The 25,115-nt window shown below is 41.5% G+C and overlaps 1 protein-coding gene across 3 annotated transcripts in view; it reads left to right on the top strand.

Annotated features, from left to right (window-relative positions):
• The window catches only part of LOC121914234 (transformation/transcription domain associated protein), a 145,411-nt gene that overhangs the window by 82,614 nt on the left and 37,682 nt on the right, over nucleotides 1-25,115 (top strand). For all 3 annotated transcript variants that reach the window (XM_042437484.1, XM_042437483.1, XM_042437485.1), the window contains 10 exons: nucleotides 447-566; nucleotides 960-1,247; nucleotides 2,293-2,430; nucleotides 3,871-3,983; nucleotides 4,524-4,659; nucleotides 10,990-11,181; nucleotides 14,938-15,133; nucleotides 16,164-16,429; nucleotides 18,183-18,283; nucleotides 22,275-22,476. In XM_042437484.1, coding sequence (XP_042293418.1) covers nucleotides 447-566; nucleotides 960-1,247; nucleotides 2,293-2,430; nucleotides 3,871-3,983; nucleotides 4,524-4,659; nucleotides 10,990-11,181; nucleotides 14,938-15,133; nucleotides 16,164-16,429; nucleotides 18,183-18,283; nucleotides 22,275-22,476 — 1,752 coding nt within the window. The remainder of the gene's footprint in view (nucleotides 1-446; nucleotides 567-959; nucleotides 1,248-2,292; nucleotides 2,431-3,870; nucleotides 3,984-4,523; nucleotides 4,660-10,989; nucleotides 11,182-14,937; nucleotides 15,134-16,163; nucleotides 16,430-18,182; nucleotides 18,284-22,274; nucleotides 22,477-25,115) is intronic.

Here is a 25,115-nt window from a genome sequence, read left to right as displayed (position 1 = left end):
AGTCTGTAAATCATTTTTAATATTTTGTTATTTTAATACTAATTTTGTTAGTGTCATTTCTGTACTGCTTCCCATTTGCACAAGTCTTACAGTTTTAAAACAGCGCATAATGACTCTAATGAAAATGCTCAGTCCAGACTTAGGAGAGAGTTTTAAAGAGCTGGCTTGGAAAAAACCAAGGTTAAAAAAAAGATAGGTTTTCCATAAACAGATAAAACACTCCAGGCCTCATATACTGCAAAGCTTAGGTAAAAAGATGGGCTATCATTTTTCAAAAAGTTAACTTTCCTTACACTATCACTGCACCTATCCATGAGTTGCACTGCTGAATGTAAGATTGGGGTGTTTGGTCTCTAGTCTGTATGGCTCAATTCTGGGGGCCAGTGATGATAGTAGGGGAGACAGTTAATTATTTATTGTGCCTAACTGGTTTCCTTTATTTCAAGACTGGAGCACTGCTCAGTGCCTTCGTGCAGTTGTGCCACATTTCCACACCTTTAGCTGAGAAGACGTGGATCCAGCTGTTCTCCAGATTGTGGAAAATCTTAACTGATAGACAGCAACATGTAAGTTGTTCCAGCTCTGTAAGCCCCTTCTCATAGCACATGATTTCCAGGTCTTTTACCATTTTGGTCACCCTCCTCTGGACATGTTCCAGCTTGTCAACAGCCTTCTTGAATTGTGGCACCCAGAACCCAGTATTCCAGTTCAGGGCACCACAGGTCTTTGTAGACCCTTATATTGTACACTGTAATTGCTAAAAGAAATGCTTTAAACTTCAGGGGGAAAGTATTGTATCTGGGGAGAGGAAGCAGCTGAGACATACTTAGGAGGAAACAGTGTAGTTGGGCAGCCAGTTAATGAAATCTGAGTTGATTTTTGTATAAACCAGCTGCTGTGATATATACTTGAAGGCTTAAAAGTGGCTGTGGTTTCTTTTTCTGTCTGCCATCTCTCAGGCTCTTGCTGGTGAAATCAGCCCTTTCTTGTGTAGCGGTAGCCACCAAGTGCAACGCGACTGCCAACCAAGTGCACTCAACTGCTTTGTAGAAGCCATGTCACAGTGTGTCCCTCCTATTCCCATCCGGCCCTGTGTCCTGAAGTACCTTGGTAAAACACACAACCTGTGGTTCCGTTCGACACTGATGCTGGAGCATCAAGCCTTTGAAAAAGGGCTCAGTCTCCAGATTAAGCCCAAGCAGACCACAGAGTTTTATGAGCAGGAGAGCATCACTCCGCCTCAACAGGTATGGAATGCTTTTTTATTTTGAGTACTGTAGTTTTTTTAAAAGTGTCTATGAAAATGCATGCACATGTACATTTACTTTTAAAGCCTGATTTCCAACTCATATCCATGCAGGTTCATGCTTTTTTATTTGCTTCTTTCTTTACTGCAGTTTTTATCAGGGCATTAAGGAATGCATAATTCACCCTCTTCCAAAATGGTTTCCAGGTCAATTCAAAGAGATTTTATTATCACTATATTTTGGGGGATGAAACAAGAGGATTTTGCTGCCAAATACCTTGCAGATTTTCAGAATATTACTCTCTCTCATGGATCCCACCTAATTGATTTTAAAGATATTTGGGGGGTGTTGAATATAGGTTTCTATTTTCATAGTCCCCACTTATGCCTGCTACCTTCCCAGGATATTCATTTCAAACCATTTCCCATTTCTTCTGGTTCTTTAAGTTTTTTATTACACTGTTTATATCAGGGATGTACAGAATCTGGCCAGGCATCATACGCAATGCCCAAAGCCCTCAGATTTCCCTAACTGTTTTCACTAAAGCATTTTTTCCCCAGCAAAAAAATGATGAATTGAAGCTCCTAGAAGCCTGTGTTCATCTTTTAAACATGCTCCAGGTTCATTTAACACACATAAAGTTATCTTTCAAAACTGGAATTGACCTTTCAATTTCTTCTGGTTTCCTTTTTGCACATTTGTGGCTGCCCATGATGCCTCTGGAAGGTCATAAGGGCCAAAAAGCACACACAAACCCCTTTCTAAGCCAGCAAAGTTGCCCAACCTGGGACACACGGCTGGTTGACTGCAAGTAAAAATGCATCTTCTGTATCCTGGAAGCTGCATGAGGAACTTAGGACAGGCTTCACCAGTACGATATAGGCTTTGTCTGGCTGAATCCCAAATAATTCCATTTTCCTGAGTTTCCATATGATGACTCTATTGCAGATAATGTCTGCTTCAGAATGAGCAGTTCTGCGCCATAGAAAAATCATTTCTATCTTTCTCTTTCCCTTTGTTTTTTGCTTTTTCCTCTCCCTTCCAGGAAATCCTTGATTCACTTGCTGAGCTGTACTCTTTGTTACAAGAAGAGGACATGTGGGCTGGCCTGTGGCAAAAGCGTTGCAAATTCCCAGAAACGGCAACTGCTATTGCTTATGAACAACATGGCTTCTTCGAACAGGTACTGCTTTAGATTAGAAATGAACCCTACAAATACAGTTGAGTTTGAAGCCTTGTTCTTTTTGTATCATAAGCCTCCAAAAACATCTTTTTTGCTGAAAAACTGGGGTGGGTGCTGCCAACGAACTTGATATAGTAACATCTTACAGCCAGTGCTATATCTGAGCGGTGCAGCAGCGGATTTAATTAAAAGCTATTTTTCAAAAGCGTAGGTGCTTGATAGAGGCCACCAGAATCACTTTTGCAGTGTTCTCTGCTGTTTGCCTATATCAGTTTAGGTAGCCTTTTGTAGCTAAAACCCTTTAGACAGACATATGCTGTGTTTGAACACCAATCTAGCAGATCAACTGTGTGATATTTAACCCCCAGTGAACCAAGTCTGAAATGGTTAACTCTTCTGTATCAAGAACTGGAGATAGGATGCCCATATTTCATCTGGTGTTTATGAACATCGAAGGCATGTTCAGATGTAATTGGAGTAAATTACATTCCTCGTTCGGTTTCTTCTTCTGTTCCTGGTTCAACAGGAAGAAATGTGCTCAGAGCTCTCACCTTTCGCTGTTCATAATCCAGCAGGAGAGATAGCCCCAATTATGGCTGGCCCTACCTTTAGCTAGACAGAGGTGACTGCCTGAATCAGGAGGGATTGAGGGAACATTTTGGGTATTCATTTCACATGGAAGAAAGTGGGGAGGGAAGCTATTTGCCCAGCATCCATGCCTACTACAGGCAGAGCCAGGGATGGGCTCCTGGTGGTGTCAGCCCACCTCACCATTTGTGACACTCCAGGGGAAGAAGTTGCAGAAACATGATGACATGTGGTGAAAGCAGCATGATTTCCATGGCTCTGACCACCATTGCTACTAGAGGTCCCCCAGCCTCCTGTAAGATATACAGGGTTCAGCACTGTCTTGCATAGCCACATCACAGCAACTGACAAACAGGTGCTATATGTATTTCTCTCCTTAGCCTGTGCAGCCATATCAATGAATGTGACCTATACACGAGCAGCTCCATCACACTTACATCAGTGGTGCAAGTTAGCTGCTCAAATGCAGGGTGTGCATGTATTTGTATGTGTGCTATTAAAGGTATTACAGCTGTTACAAATGGAACTGTTTTAATAGCTTTTTAAATTGAATTTTATTCTTTTAACTAGAGGTTTGAAATGTTTTAATATTGTGACTAGTTTAATTCTATTTTAATGTGCACTTTTTGTAAGCTGTATTGCTCTTGAGTCCCAATTTTGGGGGGAAGGTGGGATGACGACGACGACGACGATAACAACAATAACAGTAATCATGATAGCCCTTAGCTCTCTTCTCTTTGAACAGGTGATGGGTACTATTTATGACAGTCTGTCTGGACTGTGTCTGTGCAGCCCTACTGTTAGATTTTCAAGCCTAGAAATGAGTGGTAAAGTATCTTCGATTTCTTCCAGGCTCAGGAAACCTATGAAAAAGCAATGGAGAAAGCCAAGAAAGAGCATGAAAGAAATAATGCTTCCCCTGCTATATTCCCTGAGTATCAACTTTGGGAAGACCACTGGATTCGGTAAGTTAAATTAATTTGACCTACTGCTAGGTAAATCAAACCAAAAAAAATAAGAACACTCACATCTTGAAAAGATTTAACACGAGGCATTATCTAAAATTTGGAAAATATCACAAAGTGGAGAACTATATATATGTATTCCAAAATGCAAACCTTGATTTTGTCATTTGTATAAAGAACATCATTTCTTTTCAAGTTCTTCTGGCTACAGTTCCTCATTTTCCTGACTTTACTTTAAAGCAGTGGTGAGCAACTGTGTGGGATGCGTGTGGATTTTTCCTCCCTGCAGCCTTCCGGCAAGCCACAGTAATGCATTTCCTTGCGCTTGAAGTAATGTGATGTTACTTCGGACTCCCATTTTGGCTAATTTGTTTTCTTTTGTTATGTTTGGGGACATTTGGGGGTCCTTAGGGTGTTAAGGAAAACAAACTGTGTAGTTTTACACACACACACACACACACACACACACACACACACACACCAATTTAAAGTTATGCTTCATTAACTGTCTCGATTGGCACTGCATTTCTGTTTTGCAAGGTGCTCCAAAGAGTTGAATCAGTGGGAAGCTCTGACTGAGTATGGCCAATCGAAGGGTCACATCAACCCCTATCTAGTCCTGGAATGTGCATGGCGCGTCTCCAACTGGACTGCCGTGAAGGAAGCGCTGGTGCAGGTGAGTGCTATTCCTTTTTGCTGTGGATGTTCCCATTCTGTCCTTGATTGTTCAGAGTCCAGCTGTTCAAAGGCAGCTCTGCCGCCCGTATCAACAAAACCGTGCTTTGCTTTTGGGGGATTACTTGTGATGGAGCGAGCAGCTGGCTTCTCTGGCAATTGAGGCGTATGCTCTCCGTGAGGGATTCTGAGACTTTGTCATAGCAATTTCTTCAAGGGAAGAAAATGCTGATTGAGCATCTGCACATGTAACGCGGACAAACAACTCTGCCGCTAATCACTCATGTCCTTTTGTCTGGGGAACTTTTCCAGCTGAGGAAAGGAAAAAAGAAGGAAACCAAGTGTGGAGATAGATGCTGCATTTCCCTACTGCTCAAAAATAGTCAGCCAGTGGAACAATACAAAGAGACTAGAGGCCTAATTTTGCTGGCCTCAGTGAAGGCAAAAACTAACTGTTATCCAGGTATGCTGCTCCTTAGGTCCATTCTGCATACCTGACAGTGATAGTAAAATCACTCCATGATAGTGAAGTATTTTTTAGTTTAGCAAGTCCCTTTGCCCAGCATTGAGATTGAGCCACCAGATGCCTCCTAGGAAGTCCAATCTGCTTTTCTTATTTTATTTCTTCAGGGTTCTTCTTGTATATCTCAGGATACTAGTTATTAATTGTCTTCCATGGCTGAGGAGGCTTCATTCTTTGTGAATTTGTATAGCACAATGAGAATGTGGGTCATTCATGTTGTGAACTGCCTTGGTTCCATCTAGGGAGAAGTGGAATATAAATTAAACACATAAATAAATACATGGAAGTGTTATGGATTACAGTCTTCTCAAGATGCATTGTGGCCTATTGCAGGGTTGGGTCGGTCACCTGTGGCTTGCAGGTAAATGCCATGTGGTTATGGGGGAGCACAGATGAGTAAAGATGAGGGAAGGGCCCAAAATGAGAATGGGAAGAAATCATCTGGGGTGGAAGGAGTAGGAAAAGATGGGATGGTGGAAGCCAAAATGGGCCGAGAGCTGGAATGTGGAGGTGAGACGGGGGTCTGCTAGTGATCCAGATCAAGAACAGTCTGTCCATAATCCTAGCTGCTTGAGAGAGAAGCACAAGTTTGAAATCTGGTTCACACCATGACTTCAGATCTTGAGTTTAAATAAGTGCCATAGGCCTGTTACAGACTGCCAAAATAAAGCTGCTTCAGGTCTCTTTGGAGGTATGCTGTTTAAATGACGCATGCATCCTAAGAATCCGGAAGCTGCACCAAAGCTGCACCCCAGTGCTTAGGAATGGAGTGTGGTTTTGGCACGACCTCTGGACTCTTAGGACCCATGCATCATTTAAATAGCATACCTCCAAAGAGACCCGAAGCAGCTTTATTTTGGCAGTCTGTAACAGGCCATGGTTAACTTTGATGTCACTCCTGATGTACCAGCTATCCATGGTTGGGCTGGATGGAAGAACCTACTACCCAGAATGGAGAGGGATGTGGAAGAGAGTATGTGATTCTGAAACCAGGGATAATAAGCCATCAGTGCTATAGAGAAATGGCTGGCAAGATATCCCTATATAAATAGCATTGGGAGAAGAGGAAACATTTTCCCTTTTATGACTGGCACTCTGTCAGCTTCAGGAGCCCTGGTGGCGCAGTGGGTAAATGCCTGTACTGCAGCCATTCACTCGAAACCACAAGGTTGCGAGTTCAAGACCAGAAAAAGGGCCCAAGCTCGACTCAGGCTTGCATCCTTCCGAGGAGGGAGCTAAAATGAGTACCCAGACTGTTGGGGGCAAATTAGCTTACTTGCTCATTAGCTTACTTGCTGTTCACTGCTATGATGTTTGGAATAGCGGTATATAAATAAAACAAATTATTATTATTATTATTATTATTATTATTATTATTCAGGGGAAGGCAATGGCAAATCTCTGAACAAATCTTGTCAAGAAAACCTCATAACTGGGCTGCCTTTTGGTTGGTGTAAGTTGGAAACAGTTTGAAGGCACAAAGCAACAACAAATACTTCTCTCTATAGATTTTTGTGGGTTTTTCTGGCTATGTGACCCACAGAAATCTTTGGATGCCAGCCGTGAAAGCCTCCGACTTCTCTCTATAGTTCTGGGCTCCTGTCTGTTTAATTCTGGTGCCAGAAATTGTGAAGTGGAGGAAAATGCAGTATTGTCTGATGTACTTCCTCCTCCTAATTCACTCAGTTTACTTTCATAAAGCCAGCCTTGGGAATAGAAGTATAAAACATTTCTGATGGCTAATTGAGATATATTTCAGTTTCAGACGGCATAATTTCAAATAAAAAATGCATTAGTGATCCATCATCCTCTGCTTTATTCAAATGCAGAGCACCCTGCCTTGGTCTTTAATGGTGTTGCTTTGCAGAACTTCTGCAGAGCTTGGCAACCCAAAGGACAAGAAATCAATACAATGCGCTGGAGGTTTTAGAGAGCAAACAGCAGAAGTGGAATGGCTCAGGCTGTTCGTTGTTCAAAGATCGTAGCCAAAATAATAGGGAGTGGGGCCTCCAGCGATGGATATGCCTCCCTGGTTCCTGGAAAAAGGGGGTTTATGAGGAAGGGGGAGCGAGTGAGAGAGAGTGTGTTCTCAGTAAAAGCTAGGGATTGAAGGTGATGGGGAAATGTGAGCAAAACGTGGTACAAATGCAAGAAACAAGTTCAAGGACTCCGTAGAGCAAAACTGCGCCATTCAATTGGGATGACAGAATTCCTATTGGGGCTTGTAATCTGGATTCTGCGACGGAATCGGCACCAAGGCGCAGGCGACTGCAAAAATATTATCCTGTTTTTGATCTGACTTTTGAGAGAGCTTCGCGGGCAACGTTCTTGGTGAAGATTAAGCCGGAGGGTTTGCTGGCAGCCTTCCCTCGCTGCTTGTATACTTTTATATAATTGGCAACAGCACTTGAGGTCAAGAGTGCTCTGCTCATTTAATGTTGGTTACAGTCCTGAAGGACAATTTGGGATTAAAAAATAAAAGCTTGATTAATCATAGGACTTACGCGGCCTATCTTTCCCATTCAGCTGTGAAAGAGGTAATTGAAATAAACATGTCCTGATAAAAGATTGCTTCGAGAAAGGCGTCCTTTTTATCTATAAAGGGAAGCCCAGTTCTTGAGTTTGTGGTCTAGAAATGGAAATGTTTTTTTCTGTGTTAAGAGCTGAACACTGGCTCTCGGTTTGACATTTCTCTTTGGACGACTTCTAGGAGTCGAATCAGGACCTGTGAACCAGTAGCAGCATCCATTGCTCCGTCTGCTACCACTGAATTTGCTGCAGCAGTGTCAGAGAGGTGGCATTTTCCCTTTAAAAAGTGGCATTTGTCTTTTTCCTCCAAACCAAACGTATGCTTTCTGTTTGTCTTATTGACAAGTAGATTCATGCGTCTGAGAGATCAAGACTGCCCATAAACAATGCATGGTAGAAAGCATTTGCCTGGCAGAAAGGAGAAGTGCCACCTACACAGTGAATACACTGCTATGACAGTAAACATGGCAGTAGCAGGAGACCCTTGAGGGGCCTTGGAGTCCACAAAATGGGTGGGGGCTCCATGGATCTTGCAAAGAAGGGTTTCCCATCCCTGCTTTTTTTTAAATTAATTAAAATTTAATTTTATTGATTTAAAAAACAAACAAACATATATCAAACAAATATAGCAAACAAATGTACAGAGAAAAAACAAACACATAATCTTAAAACCTCAAATGGGAATCCCCCTCCTATTTATCCTATTTCACAACTTTCACCTTCCACTTTAGATCCTTTCTATATCCTTTCTTACTCTCCTATCTCTTCTTCCTCTTTCTTCCTATCTTCTAATCTACCCCTACCTACTCTAACCTTCCTCTACATCTACTTATCCCTCTAACCATTCCTTCCATAAACACATAACTAATAACTAACAAACAGACAGGTATCCCTGCTTTAGTACAACAGGCTTGCTGCAGTCCTTCTTCCCGAAAGTCATCTTTACAAGATTGCAGGGCCTTGATTTTCAAACTCCTGCTTTGTGTCTGTTTTCCTTTTTGGCACTTTATAGATTTGTTGTAAGACCCTGTTCCCCATTTGAAGGATCCTGATTTGTTCGATAATTATGCAATCATTTTGTAACAAGCATATTTTAGTTCTGGGTATTGCACATGTATGTGTCTGTATGGGTTTTTTCTCCCTCCCCTGCAGCAATAAAGAATAAATTGCAGGGTAGAGTTGAAGCCTTGAGTTGCAGCCAAGTGAATTGATCATGTCTGACAGCCTATCCTTGTGAGGGCTTGCCGGCTGAATCGACGTGACAGTAACCAGCGACTGTGGATGTGCTGGAGCCGGAGCTGGAGCGCATGAGAGATTTTTCGATAATGAGGCCCTTCCTAATGAACTAAAGAGAAAACAGTGAAACTGTAAATTGAGCTGCTCTCATTTTTGTCACATTAGTATTTTTTTCTTCTTCTTGGGAAAACAAAAAGGACAGGAAAACATGTCTTTCATAAATACAAGGATGATTCTTGCATAATTACCTCTGGGCTACTTGTACGGCTAGACTTACTGGCTGTTGTTTAGTGGTGTTATACCACATTGGTGTCGCTTAATGTGATTCCAAGCAGCTTATATAAAATGAGGGTGGCTTGACTGCTCTGCTCTGAAAAGGCCAGGAGAGCAAATGAGCAGCTGTATATCAATTTCCCCCAAGTCGTGTCTTAAATCCCATGAACATTTAAGGTATTGAAATATCAGGTGGCCATTTTAGAAGGCACCAGACACCTTGGTATTTACTCAGGTTGCTGCTGCTTTCAGTGGTCTTCCAAACAGTGCCATCAAAAAGAGATTTGCTTTGCACAAGGCAATGGGGTTAATAGCCAACTCCTTATTGCCCAGACCTAAAAGCACCATTTTAAAATTGAATATCAGTTGTACGAAAGGACAGAGAAAGGAGGAAACAGACATTGCTTTTCTTCTATTGTTTGAAGCCAGCAGTCCGATTCTAGAAAGAATGAACTATTAATTTTATTTGAACTAACCAAAAGCTGTTGTGGGCAAATTCTGGTTTTTTATTTGCATGACTGTGTGTACATGCAAACATACACACATGCACACACACACATATGTTAGAGACAGTAAAGTGGGAATCCTCTTAAAGCAAGACATTCCCAGCATGATTTAAGATCTTAGCAGTTCCAAAGTGGAATCTGGCTTTTGCACCTCTGTGGGTTGTCAATATACAACAAGGTTATTTGATACATGTATATTCACACTCTCATGTGAACTTACACTCATGTGAACCTGGCCATGGTTTTCAAATGGTTTGGGACCCTATCCATTGACTTGCCATTTTAAGATCACTTCCAGATTGATAGGTTTTTGGGACAGGTTCCTATCTTAATAGGTTCTTTCAAAAGAGATGCAGTTGTCCCATTTAGCTGCAGGCTTTGGAAAATGTGAATGGCTTTTAATGGACACTTTTTTTTATTATACTGTTATTTTGTTTGTGTTCTTGCCATTTCCCTAGAAATGTATTTTCCCCTGGTGCTTTGAACTAACATTTAATACAATCCTCTGTGTATGTGTGTTTAATTTGAAAGCTTGGTTATTATAATATCTTTTATGTTTCTGCTTCTGTTTTGTTTGTTCCTGTGGCTGGGCTTCATCCAAAAGGATGACTTGTGAATATTTAAATAAATTAAATGGTAAACCTGGCATGTCATGGATGACTTCCTTTTATTATAGGTTCAGCTTGCTAAAGAGGTATTAAATAACATTTTCATGGAGCATGAATTAGAACTGTTGTATTAAGGTATCTTGGCATGCCAGTAATACATCTTGATGTGTCAGTAAACAATGGAATTAGATGTGTATGTTTCCAGTGCTTATGCATATACGGTATATACTGGGTTGGGCCCTATCAGAAAATCCAGTGTTTGTTTCATTAAAAGCTTTATTTCTTTAAGTACCTTTCAACTGGGGCTTGTTCGCGATCCTTGATTTGTTCATTATCAACAAACCAGGATTTGACAGCTTTCTAACTGTCAGTGCTCAATGTGAATTGCTGTTGCATCTGAATCTCCAGACCCTTGTCAAGTCACAGTACCATTGCTGTGCCTTCAGAATTGGCTGCTGTGAACTGGTGAAGTTCAATCCTGACTGAGCAAATGAAAAATGAAAGGAGATGAGCAGGTTTAAACTATTGCGAGAGTTCTTTACTATGGCTTACCTCCTGCAAACCTCCGTTTCTCATTCATTCTGATAGTAGCCAGTCTTTTTCTTTGGGATGGGTATGAAACCAAACACTTAGTGCCATCCTTTTTGTCTCTCAAGGTGGAGCTGAGTTGCCCTAAGGAGATGGCATGGAAGGTCAACATGTACCGGGGATACTTGGCCATCTGCCACCCAGAAGAACAGCAACTGAACTTCATTGAGCGTCTGGTTGAGATGGCTAGTGGCTTGGCGATTCGGGAATGGCGACGACTTCCCCAAGTGGTTTCCCATGTCCACACGCCCCTTCTACAGGTGAGATAGAGAGAGGTCTGAGTTGCACAACTCTTCTTCTTGTGATGCATCTCTTGATATTGTGAATACAAAGCAGATGGCGTGGACTATGGCGAATGTTCTTCCCTTCCGTAAGATACCCCTGGTATCTTAGTATGGTTACTTAACCGATTTAAATGCACCACTCTCTAAAGGAGCTTGTTTCTTGGTCTGCTGTGAAGGATTATGCAAAGAGCAAAATATAAAGCCACTGATTTGGAGCTGATAGGTAAATCTGCTATTTGTCACGATAGCTGAATGGAATTTCCTTGTTCACAACAAGACCAGCTCTACTGTAAGGCAGAGTGAGGCAGCCACCTGAAGCAGCAGGTGCTGAGTGTGAAGACCTCTCCTTTAATACCATTGGAGTTGTATTTTTTAAGAACCCGAAGTATACTATCGGGTGCGGGCTCAAGCACACTTAAGTCTGTGGATCATCCCCATGTTTCAGTCTTTAAATGCTGAACGCATTTTAATTATATGAGCATCAAATCTGCTTCTGACTCCTGAGCCTTCTGACACCTTAAGATTAGAGTGCATGGGAGAGGAGTGAGATAAATAATAGGCAGGGGCCTGTGTTTCGTAGTGTGGAGAGATTACATTTTTAAAAAGGTTTAAATTAAACAAAAAGAAAAAAGGTTTAAATCTTCCGTTTCTCAGTGAGAAGGGACCGTAGTTAAATACAGCACTTAATAATTGTTGCGCTAAGCATTTATTTAAAACAAATGCTTACTGCTTTTGTGTACATTCAGGCTGAAAACCTTCCAGTAGAGGCTCGTTGTCAAATTGCTGAAATAGGCAGTGAATGACAAAGTTACCAACACAGCAATGAAGCTACTCAGCAGTAATTACTTTTTTTTCTGCTATATCAGATAGTGAGTGATTAAATACCTGCTAGGAAATTAAATTTACATGATGAATGGGAGTAAGATGAAGGTGAAACTATTGTGAGAGCTGATACTGGGGTGATTATGGGCCAAGGTGGGGAAGAGAGAAAGAATATTGCTTTGCCTAATTCATTTTGTTTCCAGAGATTTGCACGGAAGCATAGGTGGACCTCTTTGCATGAGGAACAGTTATCTTAGCTGATTAATAGCTAGCTAACACATGTGTTTATCTCTCGAGAAGTGTCTTTGCGAATGGTTTAAACCCGTTTTCCCCCCCTTTTGCAAAGGGTTTAAATTCCCTCAAAGTTGGTAGGTCTGTCAGAGCTTACTTTAACTTCACCGCTGCTTTGTTTTTAGCAGTTATCAAAATGCTGCTGCTTTCTGTTTTCTTCCAAACAAGGTAAATAATGTCATAGCTGGCTTTGCAGAATGTGTGAGTTAAGGAAGAGCGATTGAAAGGAAGCCAGTGTTGGGTTATCAAAGGTATGGTGACCTTATGGCAATATGAGATGTTGTTGAACTACATCATCTGTCACTGGTAAACTGGCTGGGGCACATTGGATTTGTAGTCTTAAGCAAGTGGAAGGTGCCATGTTTCCTCTCTGTGACTTTGTGATGTCACATTTGTAGTAATTTAGTGCTACTGCATATGGAACATCATATGAAAATTGTCCAGAAGATTTGATCAGATTGCAGCAGCTGTGATATTAACTGGAGTTTCTTATTGGGAGCAGAGCTTGAGAGAAAATTTGGACTGTAACTCCAAGAAGCTTTCAGTCCCTATGACCATTAGCCATGCTGCCTGGAGCTTTCAAGGAAAGAAAGAAAATAGTTTTTCACACTGTTTGGGAGCATTATCTTTTTGGTTGAAACCACTCCACTGGCATCTTATATCTTTCTGGGCATAAATCAGAGTTCTGGCTGTTTTTCTTGCATGTATATCACTACATTTAGATCATATTTTTCCTTCAGGGAGCTGACGGCAACCTAAATGTGAGCCTCAAAGAGGAATTGGTAGGCTTCCCCTGATCTAAGTAGGAGTTTGCTGTTGGAGGGAGAGGATCATGATGATGATGATCATAGAATCATAGTTGCAAGAGACCACAAGGGAAGTCCAGTCCAACCTGTTGCCACAGAATAAACCCCTGATGATTTTTATTTATTCACTAATAAAATGTATGGTATGCTTTTCCTCCAATGAAGTGAAATCAGTCTACATGATTCTTCCCTCTTCGCCCTCACAACAACTATGGACTGAGGGATGGAGACATCCTGGATCTCGAAGGAAGTACTTGTCATGGCCAGCCAAGATCAGCTCTCGGAGGAGGAGGAGGATGAGCCTCCTTCAGAGCAAGAGCTGATTGAGGCTACACCAGGTGGCAATCCTGCTCTGCCAGGTCCCAGCTGTACTCTTCCTGCCCCTGAAGAGGAGGCCCAACCAGGTCCTAGTGCTAGAGAGGGGCCTCCTATGGTGCAACAGCCTAGTGGTGACTCTGGTGAGGAAGCTTGCCTGGAGGTGCCTACGTTCCTAGAGAGAAGGGCTGAGAGTTCTTGCAGGCGCAGATCCAAAAGGATTGCCAAGAGGCAATTAGCCAACCAGCCTCAGGTGGCATGAGGGAGAGTTTCCCTTACTTAAACTATGGAGAGACCTTCATTGTTCGCCAGAGTTTGTTGCATGATTCCTTGGTGTGATTGCTGCTAGCACTGGCTTCTTGTACCTTGATTCCTTGTTGCTTGACTTTGGACCGGACCCTTGTTATCTTCTGGCTGCTTTGACCTCGGACTGTTTTGACCACTCTGTCTCCCGGTATCCTGACTTTGGCTTGGCTTTTAGATTGTTGTGACTTCTGGTACCCTGACCTCGGCTTGATTTCTAGGACTGCTTTTGCAAGGTTTGTGTTTACATTCACTTGCTAAGCCGAGTCATTCCTCTCAGTTTACGTCTGCGATTGCTGGTCGCAGTCCAGGACAGTACTTTTTGTTACTGATGGAATTTAAATTTTATCTGGACTTGAAAATACTTTGTTCCCCTGTTCCACATGGTCAGAAGGAGGGATGACCTGCTGTAACAGAGAGACCAGGCAAGCTGGAGCTTTTGGTGTCCCTTTCCTTATGGAAGAGGGCCCAGGTGCTATACTTGCCTGCATACATATTCCACCATACTTAGAACAACACCAACAACATCTTGACATAATGCAGATCACTTTTTCCCTCCTGTATGATTTTTATTAACTTTGCCTGAAGAAGGATCCAGTGGAGCTTTGAAAGCTGGCAACATGTATTTTATGTATTTTGGTTGGTCCAACGAAGGTATAATTATTTGGAGATTTTGGATGTTCTGAGAAGTAGGCGAGGCTGAACAAATGTGTGAGTGGTACAATGGTAGCATAGAGGAACATGGATAATGTTTTTAGACCAGAGTAGGCAATGTGTGGCCTATGAACCATTTTTGTGGCCCACAGGGGAGATAGATAGATAGATAGCAATTGCCACCCCAAATTTATTTGCTCCAAAATGTCCCCAAATGACCCATGGGTGTTGGTAGGGAGAGCTCCCTTCTCCCAATATAGGCCCAAGAAAGGCCTTTTAAAAAACATCTACAGGCTATTTGGGGTCAAAAATATGAATTTTCGTTTAGGATCAGTTTTTTGGCTGTCTGAATAGTGAAGCTTGATACTTGTTCACTAGGATAAAAATAAGCTGTATGACTGTCCTCCTGTAGATGAAACAATACAGTCAGCTTGCTGTGTCCTAGTCTTGGTGTTGCATGTGATTCAGAGAGGGTTTTCTCTATGGAGGATGAAGAATACACACATGGTGATCTTTTTATAACCTTCATCCTCCTCCTTAGGCAGCACAACAGATCATTGAACTTCAAGAAGCCGCCCAAATAAATGCAGGGCTACAGCCGGCCAATCTTGGACGGAATAACAGCCTGCATGACATGAAGACCGTGGTGAAGACTTGGAGGAACAGGCTACCAATTGTATCAGATGACTTATCCCACTGGAGCAGCATTTTCATGTGGAGGCAACATCATTACCAAGGTGAGAACATCAATCCTGGTGTGTGATCTTCTGGCAAAACCCAGTATGAATCCTCCGTTTCTGAAAGTGCAGAAGTATACATTTTTGTATGAAGTTCTTGGGGGAGGCAATTGCATTGTTTTCACAAAAATCTGGAGGCTTTTGCATTTGAGGCTCCCTTCTCAGGGTCTGTACCAAATGACAACATATGTGACTTTCAGATTCAGTTTTTATAAACAGCTCTGGAAAGTACAAATCCCTGGTATCAAAACAGTTGGTGCTGGCTCACTCTTGTGACTTGACCTTTTCCTCCAGATGAGCTCTATCCAAAGCTAGGGTTTAGAGTATATGAAACGTTTTTTCTAACCCAGGTAATGAGATACTGCGATGTATATTTCATAGTGTTCAGCAGCATTCATAACCAAGATAGATTGGGTATTTGTACAAGATATACACGCACGAATCTTCCAGTCAAGTTATAAGTAGATCATATTTGAAATAGTGCATTGCAAACAAATGCATCGACAGTAAAATCAGAGCTTGAAAGTAATGTGTTAAGAAATAAAATAGTTACCTACCACAGTGTTTGAGGGTTATGAGGATACAACAAAGTTGCATTTCCAAAGCAGTGTAATGAGTAAGAGTGAAGTTTATCTGTGTAACAAGTAAGAGTTTATAGCCATGTTAAATTCACTTTTAAGAGCCCTTTTACAGTTCTTTTTACTATTCTTCCCCATGCTCTTGCAATCCTAAGTGTTTCCCTTAAAAACATGATCAAAAGCAACAAGTAACACTAGCAAGTTACTTTCCCAATATTGTAACCAATAACAGCATTGGGTTTTTAAATACTCTTTAAAGGAAAATGGGAACAATAAAGCATTCATTGGAGAGCAAAGGCAGTCTGGGAACCATATGTGCATACCACTTGTGTTACATCCCATAAGAAAAGATGGCTGTAAATTTAATAACCAAATAACAAGAATATGTAAATAAATTGTACCATCCTGCATTAAGTACTGTAAAATGTTTTGCCCCCTTTCGGTCTTCCTAGCCATTGTAGGTGCATATGACAACAGCTCGCAACATGATCCCAGTTCCAACAATGCCATGCTGGGGGTTCATGCTTCAGCCTCGGCCATTATCCAGTATGGAAAGATCGCCCGGAAGCAAGGGCTGGTGAATGTGGCACTTGACATCTTGAGTCGTATTCACACGATCCCAACAGTACCGATTGTGGATTGCTTCCAGAAGATTCGGCAGCAGGTCAAATGCTACCTTCAGCTGGCTGGAGTCCTGGGCAAAAATGAATGCATGCAGGTAGAGTTCCTATGATACTTAAATTATTGCTTTCTTTTGCAGGTTTTACTTCCTTTTCCGGCTGGTTACAACTTTATTGTGTGTGCAGAGCTTGGAAGTTATCTTTTGGGCCACAACTCCCAGAATCCGTAGTCACTGTTTTGGCTGGGGATTTCTGGCTGTAGTTTTTCCCAAGCTTTCGGTGTGAGGTTACAGCTTTCTTGGAATGTTATTATTTTCCTTTTATGTTGTTGAACTGCTCTAGAAGTTTTAGAAGCAGAAATACAGCACAGTGCAAGGCACATATTTTTAAAATAACAGTCAGCACTCAGTCATTTTTGTTATTAGGTTCAATCAAAATGTCATGAAAGTGTGAGCTTTTGAGTTCTCCAGTATCATTGGTGGGATCACATATTCCCTCATTCCGGGGCTAGATAGTAGAAAAACATCACAGGAAGGGAGAAAAAATCATTGAGAGAGAACCATGGCCTGTTACAGACTGCCAAAATAAAGCTGCTTCGGGTCTCTTTGGAGGTATGCTGTTTAAATGATGCATGCATCCTAAGAATCCGGAAGCTGAACCAAAGCTGCACTCCAGTGCTTAGGAATGGAGAGTGGCTTTGGCGCTATCTCCGGACTCTTAGGACCCATGCATCATTTAAATAGCATACCTCCAAAGAGACCCAAAGCAGCTTTATTTTGGCAGTCTGTAACAGGCCTAACTGTGCAGTTTGGGATGGATGGTGTGGGGTCAGCTGTTAACTGAAAAAATGGGTTCCAGTTCAACTAATAGACCCAACTTAAGTAGACTGATGGAATCGGTTGTTGAATGATGGATCAACACAAGTGTAAATCACTTTAATGCAGTGAGCCTACTTTGACACTGTGACTCAGGCCATAGTTTGTTTTGGGTGCATATATTGACGTCAACTCTGGTAGCATTCAACCACTTTCTGTTTTGCTTTGCTTTTGGAAGGATTTAAAATCTGATTTAAAACTCGAGAAGCACATGTGTTCCATTTATCTTGATGTTTCATTGTTTTATTCTTTACCTTTGTATGTTGATTTCTTAAAAGTTTGAAATTTAACCACTTCGTGTGCCCATGGATCTGCAGCAAAACTAACTCCCAAGATAGGTATTCTGTACAGAGACAATAAATACAACAGAATATAAATAATAAATACAAACATATCTCAGTTAACAGCGAAGATCCTTTTTACACTTTGGGCAAGTTACACTCTCTCAGCCTCAGTGGAAGGCAGTGGCAAACCTCATCTAAACAAATCTTGTCAAGAGAGCCCTGTGATAGGTTCACTGTAAGTTGGAAATTATTTGAAGGCACACACCAACAACAAACATATGGGACTTTTTGTCCTTTTGCATAGAGGCCTCTTGCCTTTAGCCAAAGTGATTGAAATCCTGATCCTAAGTTCTAAAGACACAGATGCTGGCGAACCGTCAGGAATAAACTCTTCCAGAATATGGCCACATAGCCTGAAAACCACACAAACAACTATAGTCCTTAAAGTGTGCAAGAGACTTGTAAGGGAGTAAGCCCAGTGTGGATTTTAGAGGAAGTTATGGATTTCACATTCCAAGCGGAAATAAATTCTCTTTGGAACAGTCTGCAGCTCTTTGGCATTTGCCAGCATACAAAAGGCAATGAATCCTTTTAGAAACATTGCTTTTTATTTGCTTTCATTTTTTAGTAACTATTTATCTGGGGATGATGAATATTTTACAAATCTCGCTGTGTAACAATCTGTTTAACAGGGCCTTGAGGTTATTGAATCAACAAACCTGAAGTATTTTACCAAGGAGATGACTGCCGAGTTCTACGCACTGAAGGGGATGTTTTTAGCTCAGATTAACAAGTACGTATGCGCTGGTTAAGATGGCGGGCGCACATCTGGGAACATGTATAAAGAACGCACGGTGATTCAGAGGCTAAATAAACAACATGCCTCCACAAACCCACAATAGGCATGTATACAAAGAGACAGATTCTGTGTGGGTAGTTATAATAATACGTGCCATCTACATCCTGCATAGCACTGTAGGAATACTGACTTGTACTGCCCACTTCTTTGCTTAGTTTTCAAGTGGGAATAATAATAATAATAATAATAATAATAATAATAATAATAATAATACCCAAGTACTCGAGATGTTAATCTTGAGGAATAATTAATTTTCCCACTCCAGACTTGCAGAGAGTTAGCATGTAAATGCCAGAACCTGGTAAACAGAAGTTCTTCCCCATCTCTTTAAGTACAGTACTCTACTTCCAGCCCTATAAACTGTTTTAGCTGGAAGAGGGTCACAGTTGTAAGTTGAAAGGGGTATTCTCCCACTGTTTTGGATCATTGTTCCTGTCCTGTAATTGAGCTTTTCATGCTCATTTATTCTGGATGTTTTACTTCAAAATAAAGAGACGGGATCAGATTGCTTTAGGTTGCTTTTGGGTCAAGGAGCTTGAATGTCTTACCACTTTGCAGAGCAAGTCACAGGAGCGATCCTGTACATTGGGTGGGCAACTTGATAAGTCCAGGAGCCAGTTCCTTCCCAGCTAAGCTGCCTGTGCCAAAATGCCCTGGATATTAAACTGAGTCATAGCTGTTTTCAATCCCTCATTCAAATTAGGTGTCTTTTTAGTTAAACCAAGGTATGCACAACTGTGTGATTCATTTGCTGGAGAATCATTCTTCGTGAAACACAATTTTACAAACTGTTTTTACTATTTGGGGGTGGCGGCGTAGGGAGTGTGCATGAGCCATAGAAATAGGTGTAGCCCGCCCACCTTGGCTATGTATGTTTAGTTTAAAGTCTTGTTGAATTAATTGGGCTTGCACACGCAGAACTGTAGAATGAAAACACTGTAGACTATTGGGTTAGGATCTATATGTGGATTGCAGCCTACCTTTACAGTTGTTTGTAAAGGAGAAAAGTAGAACAAAGAGACTAGGAGGAAGAAGGACCTGAGAGATGGACAGGTATGGGTATGTTTACAAATCTATCTTGATTCCCCCTACCCACAATCTGCAGTTAGATTAGGGCAGTGATGGTGAACCTATGGCACACGTGCCACAGGTGGCACTCAGAGCCCTCTCTGTGGGAACGTGTGCCGTCGCCCCAGCACAAAGTTTGCTAGGTTTTGTTACTAGAAAGCCAGAGGGACATGACACTTTGCAATAAATAAGTGGGTTTTGGGTTGCAGTTTGGGCACTCGGCCTCTAAAAGGTTCACCATCACTGGATTAGGGTGATAAGAATTCGCTGTTCATCTCTTTTGCTCCTGCAGAACTATAATTCCCATGGCTTCTATAGAGCAGGAATACATTAAACTAGGAAAAGAGAGAGTGTACAAAAATGGGTATAGTGAGTTGAGGACCATAGCCCGGATTTAAGAAATTTAAGACTGGTTCATGTATTGGAGGCTAGGCTTAAACACCCTGAAGGAACCAGATCCTGACTGATCTTGAAATCTAAGCAAGGTCAGCCATGGTTAGTACTTAAATGGGAGACCCAAATACCAGATGGTGTAGGCTATATTTCAGAAGGAACTGTTAAGACTCCCTCTGAGTATTCTTTGCATAAGAAAACCCAGTGAAATTTATGAGATTGCCATAAATTGACAGGCAAATCGAAGGTACATGCAGATGCGGATGCGTGCACGCACACACCACAGAGCCTTAAGTGTCTGAAATGATTGAAAACTAATGGATAAAAATGTTCTTGGTAGGATGTGCCTGCAGATCTTTCAGAGCTTCAGAAATGTCGAGTCAGCTCAGAACAATGCAGGCAAACTAATAGTTACGTAAGTGTGTCTAGTTGAATCAAACAAGTATGCAAGGCACACTGTACCAAGGGGAGATACGAAAAGTTGGTGCATGTGACCTGGGTAGACCATTTTTTCCTTTGGCAAAGGATTATGGAGTTTTGCACCAAGGCAGGAACTGATTTTTTTGGTCTAGTGTGAAAGTCCACAGATCTACTGTTGCAAAATCAAGGCCAGCAAGTGACAGCTTTTGAGTCATAGTTCTGAGCACTGAACTGACAGGTCTGTTCCCATCAGAAGCAAACGACAGGGCATGGCTCAAATAGAGAGTACCAGAGTCCTGAATTTAAGCTTATTTTCTATGGAAGCCATGCCTGGAACAATATCACAACTTCTCCCTCGGTAGCTTTCTTTAAAAAGCTTAACTGGGAGTAGAGGCTTTTCTTAGGTTATTTTGCCTTCTTCAATAGCTGGCTGCTCTCACAGAAATGGAGTTATGGTTCTTGTGTTGTTGTTTTTGTAAGGTCAGGAATTAAAATGTACACACCAGCTGCGGATTGAATTTGGGTGCTTTTCAGAATGCCTCTCGTTTGAACGTGAGACAACATGTGCCGTTTTACAGAGCATTCAGTGCCGCTCGGGCTGTGGCCGCTTCGGAAGCCAAAAAGAAAAGGGAAAAAAGGGAATTCAATCTGGTGTCGAAATGTATTCTGCTGAGCTTCACAAACACTTAACGGTAGATGGGATCACTTTCCTCTTCAGAGAAAATCTAGAGAGAATTTTAAATAGGGGAAAGGTAATTAATTTAGCAAAGGAGGACAACATTATCCTTTTAACAGCCCCAAGTCTACCTTCAGAAGTTTTCTCTTTGCAACGACCGGTGGGTTAAATAATTCACACTGCCTATCTGCTCTTAAGGATTTGGGCAGGAATAGAGCCTTCAAGCATCAGCTTTAGCTGTCCTCTTGTCAAAAAAATAATAATATGCATCTTGTAAAATTGATGCTACTTTTCCACGTTCTTAGAAGGGGGGCTGAAAATGGATTGAGTTGTGCCCCTCCCCTAGCTATTGACTGAACAAAGACGGAAAGGTCACCTATGCAGTGGACCGATTGTGCGTTGGAAGAAAAGGAAGCTACCAAAGGTGTCAGTGATAGATAACCCACGGAAAAAAGGGGGAGACGGGAAGTCTGAAGACAAATCCCGTTGTTAGCAGAAGAAAGCAGTATTGCGGCCTGCCATTTATCAGCTCTTCCCTTTGGTAATAAGTTGCAGTACTGTGCCAGTCTAGGACACAGAAAGCTGTTAGCAAAAAAGAGAGAGAGGGAAGAAGTGCCTGAGTAATATCCAAGCTAATTAGCTGTTTAATAAGCTCTTTGACAGATAAGGTTATTTTCCATTTGCCATGTTTTTCTCTGGGCCCCATCAATTTTTTTATTGCCGCATGCTGTAATTGTGGGCTGTGCGTTCCAAGCTTAAGTAAAACCGAGACTGGCGCCTGATGCTGCGCCGATACGAAGAGGACAGAGTGCACCAGGGTTTCGTGCTTGCAGATTCTCCGTTGAAGATCTGCGTTAGACTTCGGGCCAGAGCTACGAAAGAAGACCTGAAACTTGATCTGTGTATGGTTTTAGTATTTATTTAGACTGGTTAAATGCTGCCCTTTGGTCGCAGATTTTAAGGCAGTATACACAATTCATAAAATGATGACCAGGTTAAAATATGAGTGCAACAATGAACGAGGGCAAAAGACCCCACAATATGTTAGGTATTTAAAATTAACAAGTGCTTTATTAAATAAGTTATTAATAGGTACGAAAACACCATCAGTCTGGATTCGAATCATTCCACAGTGAGGAAGGGGGTACGGAGGTTAGAAACTTACTTTTTTCGTCTTCAATCCCATTTTGGGAGAAAGGCAGGATATAAATCAAATAAATACATAGTAAAAAATAAACTACAACATCCAGCTTTCCCCAGCCAAGCGTTTGGATTTGTTGTTCCATTGCTGTTCCATTGCATTCTCTTTGCTTTGTGTTACTCATTAAAGGGTGGCAAAATTTCTGTCCCTTTGCATCCTTCCTTCAGATCTGAAGAAGCGAACAAAGCCTTCTCAGCAGCTGTACAGATGCATGATGTTCTAGTGAAGGCCTGGGCCATGTGGGGAGATTACCTGGAGAATATCTTTGTGAAGGAGCGTCAGCTACATCTAGGGGTGTCAGCTATCACTTGTTACCTGCATGCCTGCCGCCATCAAAATGAAAGCAAGTCTAGGAAGTATTTAGCAAAGGTGAGTATTATGAGTGCATGCACACATGGTAGGGTGTGTGTATATATGTATGTATAGCTTTATGTGAAAAGCTGTTGCACTTATGCCTGACATACAGATTATACCATTGGATGTGGGTTGTTGTGACAAGAACACAGACACACTGTGCATTTCATACATTTTTAAACATAAGCTTGAGGCTTCAGCGAATCTTGCTAAGCATAAGCATTAAATTCCAGGCAGGTTGTCAGGGCCTCTTGCTTTCTAGCAGAGTTTGCTAAAGTTCAAGGAAAATAGAACATCATTCTTCATTCTGAGATCAGTCACCCTCAAAGACAGGTGCACCACAGACGTTGTCAGTTTTTGCAACCCCTTTTAATTCTGTCTGTCATGACAAAGAAATGGTTCTTGAATGCTTGCTCTTCAGTTTGTCATTAGCCAAAGTTGACTTAGGTTGGGAGATGGAGATTACCAGTCAACTAACCATTGGCAATAAAAGCAGAATGAAATAGGATCCATGAACTTGAATGTTTTGGACTACAGCTCCCATAATTACCAGCTATTTCTCATGCTGTCAGGCTGGAGGGAGTCACAGTCCAAAAAATATAGAGGGTAGCAGTTCACTTCCCATTGATTTAAACCCTTTGAAAATCACTTTTTTGCCCTCCCTAATGACTGCGTTCTTTCTGTAAAGAGCGATGGATCTGTATACTCAGGCAGATGCAAAACTGGAGCCAGCTGTTTATTCAGATCACAAATTTCCATTCCTTTATGTCTTCAGCTGAAAGCTTTCAACCAGGAATGTTGATGACTCTGGTATAAAAGCTCTTCAGTAGAAGCTGCTTGAAATCTATTTGGATCCTTCTTGTACTTCCAGAACTATAAGATGTCATGTAAATCTTGCAAACAGACTTGTTTAGGTTACATTCAGACTTAACAACTGATAGTGGAGACATAGCTCTAATTGTGGAGCTCAGTGGTGCATCTTGCAGCTCTCTAGATATTTTTGAATGGCAGCTCCCATTATCCTCTAGCTGTGTTGGCTAGGTTTGTTGGAAGTTGCGGTCTAACTGCTGGAGACTCACAGTTGGTCCACCTCTGAAGTAAAATGTGCACCTATTGAGAGATTGGGAGTGATCTTGCTTAATAGCTGCATTCTGGACATTGTACTGGAACATGGCATATCCCAGAACCAATTGGGCTACTCATGCTGAAAGAAGGGACTTCATTTTCTCTTTCTGCTAGTTATGATCGAGCAGTTGGATTTCTTGGTATATTCTAAATACTTTTGTATGACAAAGATTACTAAAGCAGATCCAGCAAGATTTCCTGTTCTATCTTGAAATGAAAAGTTAATAATAGATTACAGAGGTGAACACCTGAACTCTGGTTGAATTTCCTGCTTAATCCAGAGGATTAAAAAATGGACTTTCCTCCCTAATCCTTGACAAATGGCTAACTTTTGCTCCTGCAGTTCAAGATCAGAGTTCTTTTGGCAAGCCACTAACCAATTTCCAATGGGGCTCCTATGTCTTTCAGCGTTACGTTCATTTAAAATCTGAAATGTTGTGAAACATGAACCCGTTGGTATGTAAAATGAGGAAAGAGGAAAGCCAAGTTTTCACCATGTTAAATGCATCCATATGTCTTTGTGCAGATCTTTGGGAAGACATAATTCAGCATGTTTGGCTAGGGAGCTGATTTGAAGTCTCCAGCTGTTGTAAATTATATCTAATTGTGCAGCTTAGTGTTTACAAAACATTAATATTTGGTAAAGCTGTAAAAATACTTTTACACCTGCCACCTGTAACGTATCTTAGAAGCTACTCATTGGTTGAAATGATGATCCCTAGAAACATTAGACATAATGGACATATATTTATGATTCAGGAGAGCCAACCGAGTGTAGTGATTTGAGTGTTAGACTAAATTTCTGGGGGAGCAGGGTCCAAGTCCCCAATTGGCCATGGAAACCCACTGGGTGACTTTGGACAAGTCATGTTCTCTCAGCCTCGGAGGAAGGCAAAGGCACACTCCCCTCTGAGTAAATTTTCCCATGAAAACTTTGTTATGGATTCACGTTAGGGTTGCCATAGTTTGGAAACAACTTGAAAAACAACCACAACTTACAACTCTTCATAGACCAGATTTACATACATTTTGATTGGAACAAGATATTAAGCATGGATGTGAAACATGGCCCTGCAGATGTCGAGCTACAACTCCATCGTCCTTCACCATGAGATGTACTGGCTAGGACTGAGGCAGTTTTGCAGTCCAATGACATCACAAGTGTTACATGTTCCCCATGCCTGCAAGAGAGATCAGGAGAGGTTCTGTTGATGCCCATAGGATAAGATGACATCTAATCACTTTAGGTGATGGCCTTTGGAGTTCATTTCTGTCATTCTTTGAACTATGTGTAGATTTCTGTTGCCTGTAAAATGAGGAGAGCAACTATGGAGAAGCTTTGGGTCGTAGCTGCTCCATTTTTTGTGCCTACAATTGGACTGCCATTATTTTTCTTAAAAACTGGCAATGACCAGTTTTTAAGGCAATGAAAAAAAAAGAGACAAATTTGGACCCAAAAGCATTCTGTGGGTGCAGGAGGAAGGATAGTCTTTAAATGGAGAACTGTATTCTCTGGCTCCTAGGATAGT

This window comes from Sceloporus undulatus, chromosome 8 (genome assembly GCF_019175285.1).
Source record: "Sceloporus undulatus isolate JIND9_A2432 ecotype Alabama chromosome 8, SceUnd_v1.1, whole genome shotgun sequence".
Classification (NCBI taxonomy): Eukaryota; Metazoa; Chordata; class Lepidosauria; order Squamata; family Phrynosomatidae; genus Sceloporus; species Sceloporus undulatus.
Note: the sequence above shows the minus strand (reverse complement) of the source record. Positions and strands in the feature narration are given on the sequence as shown.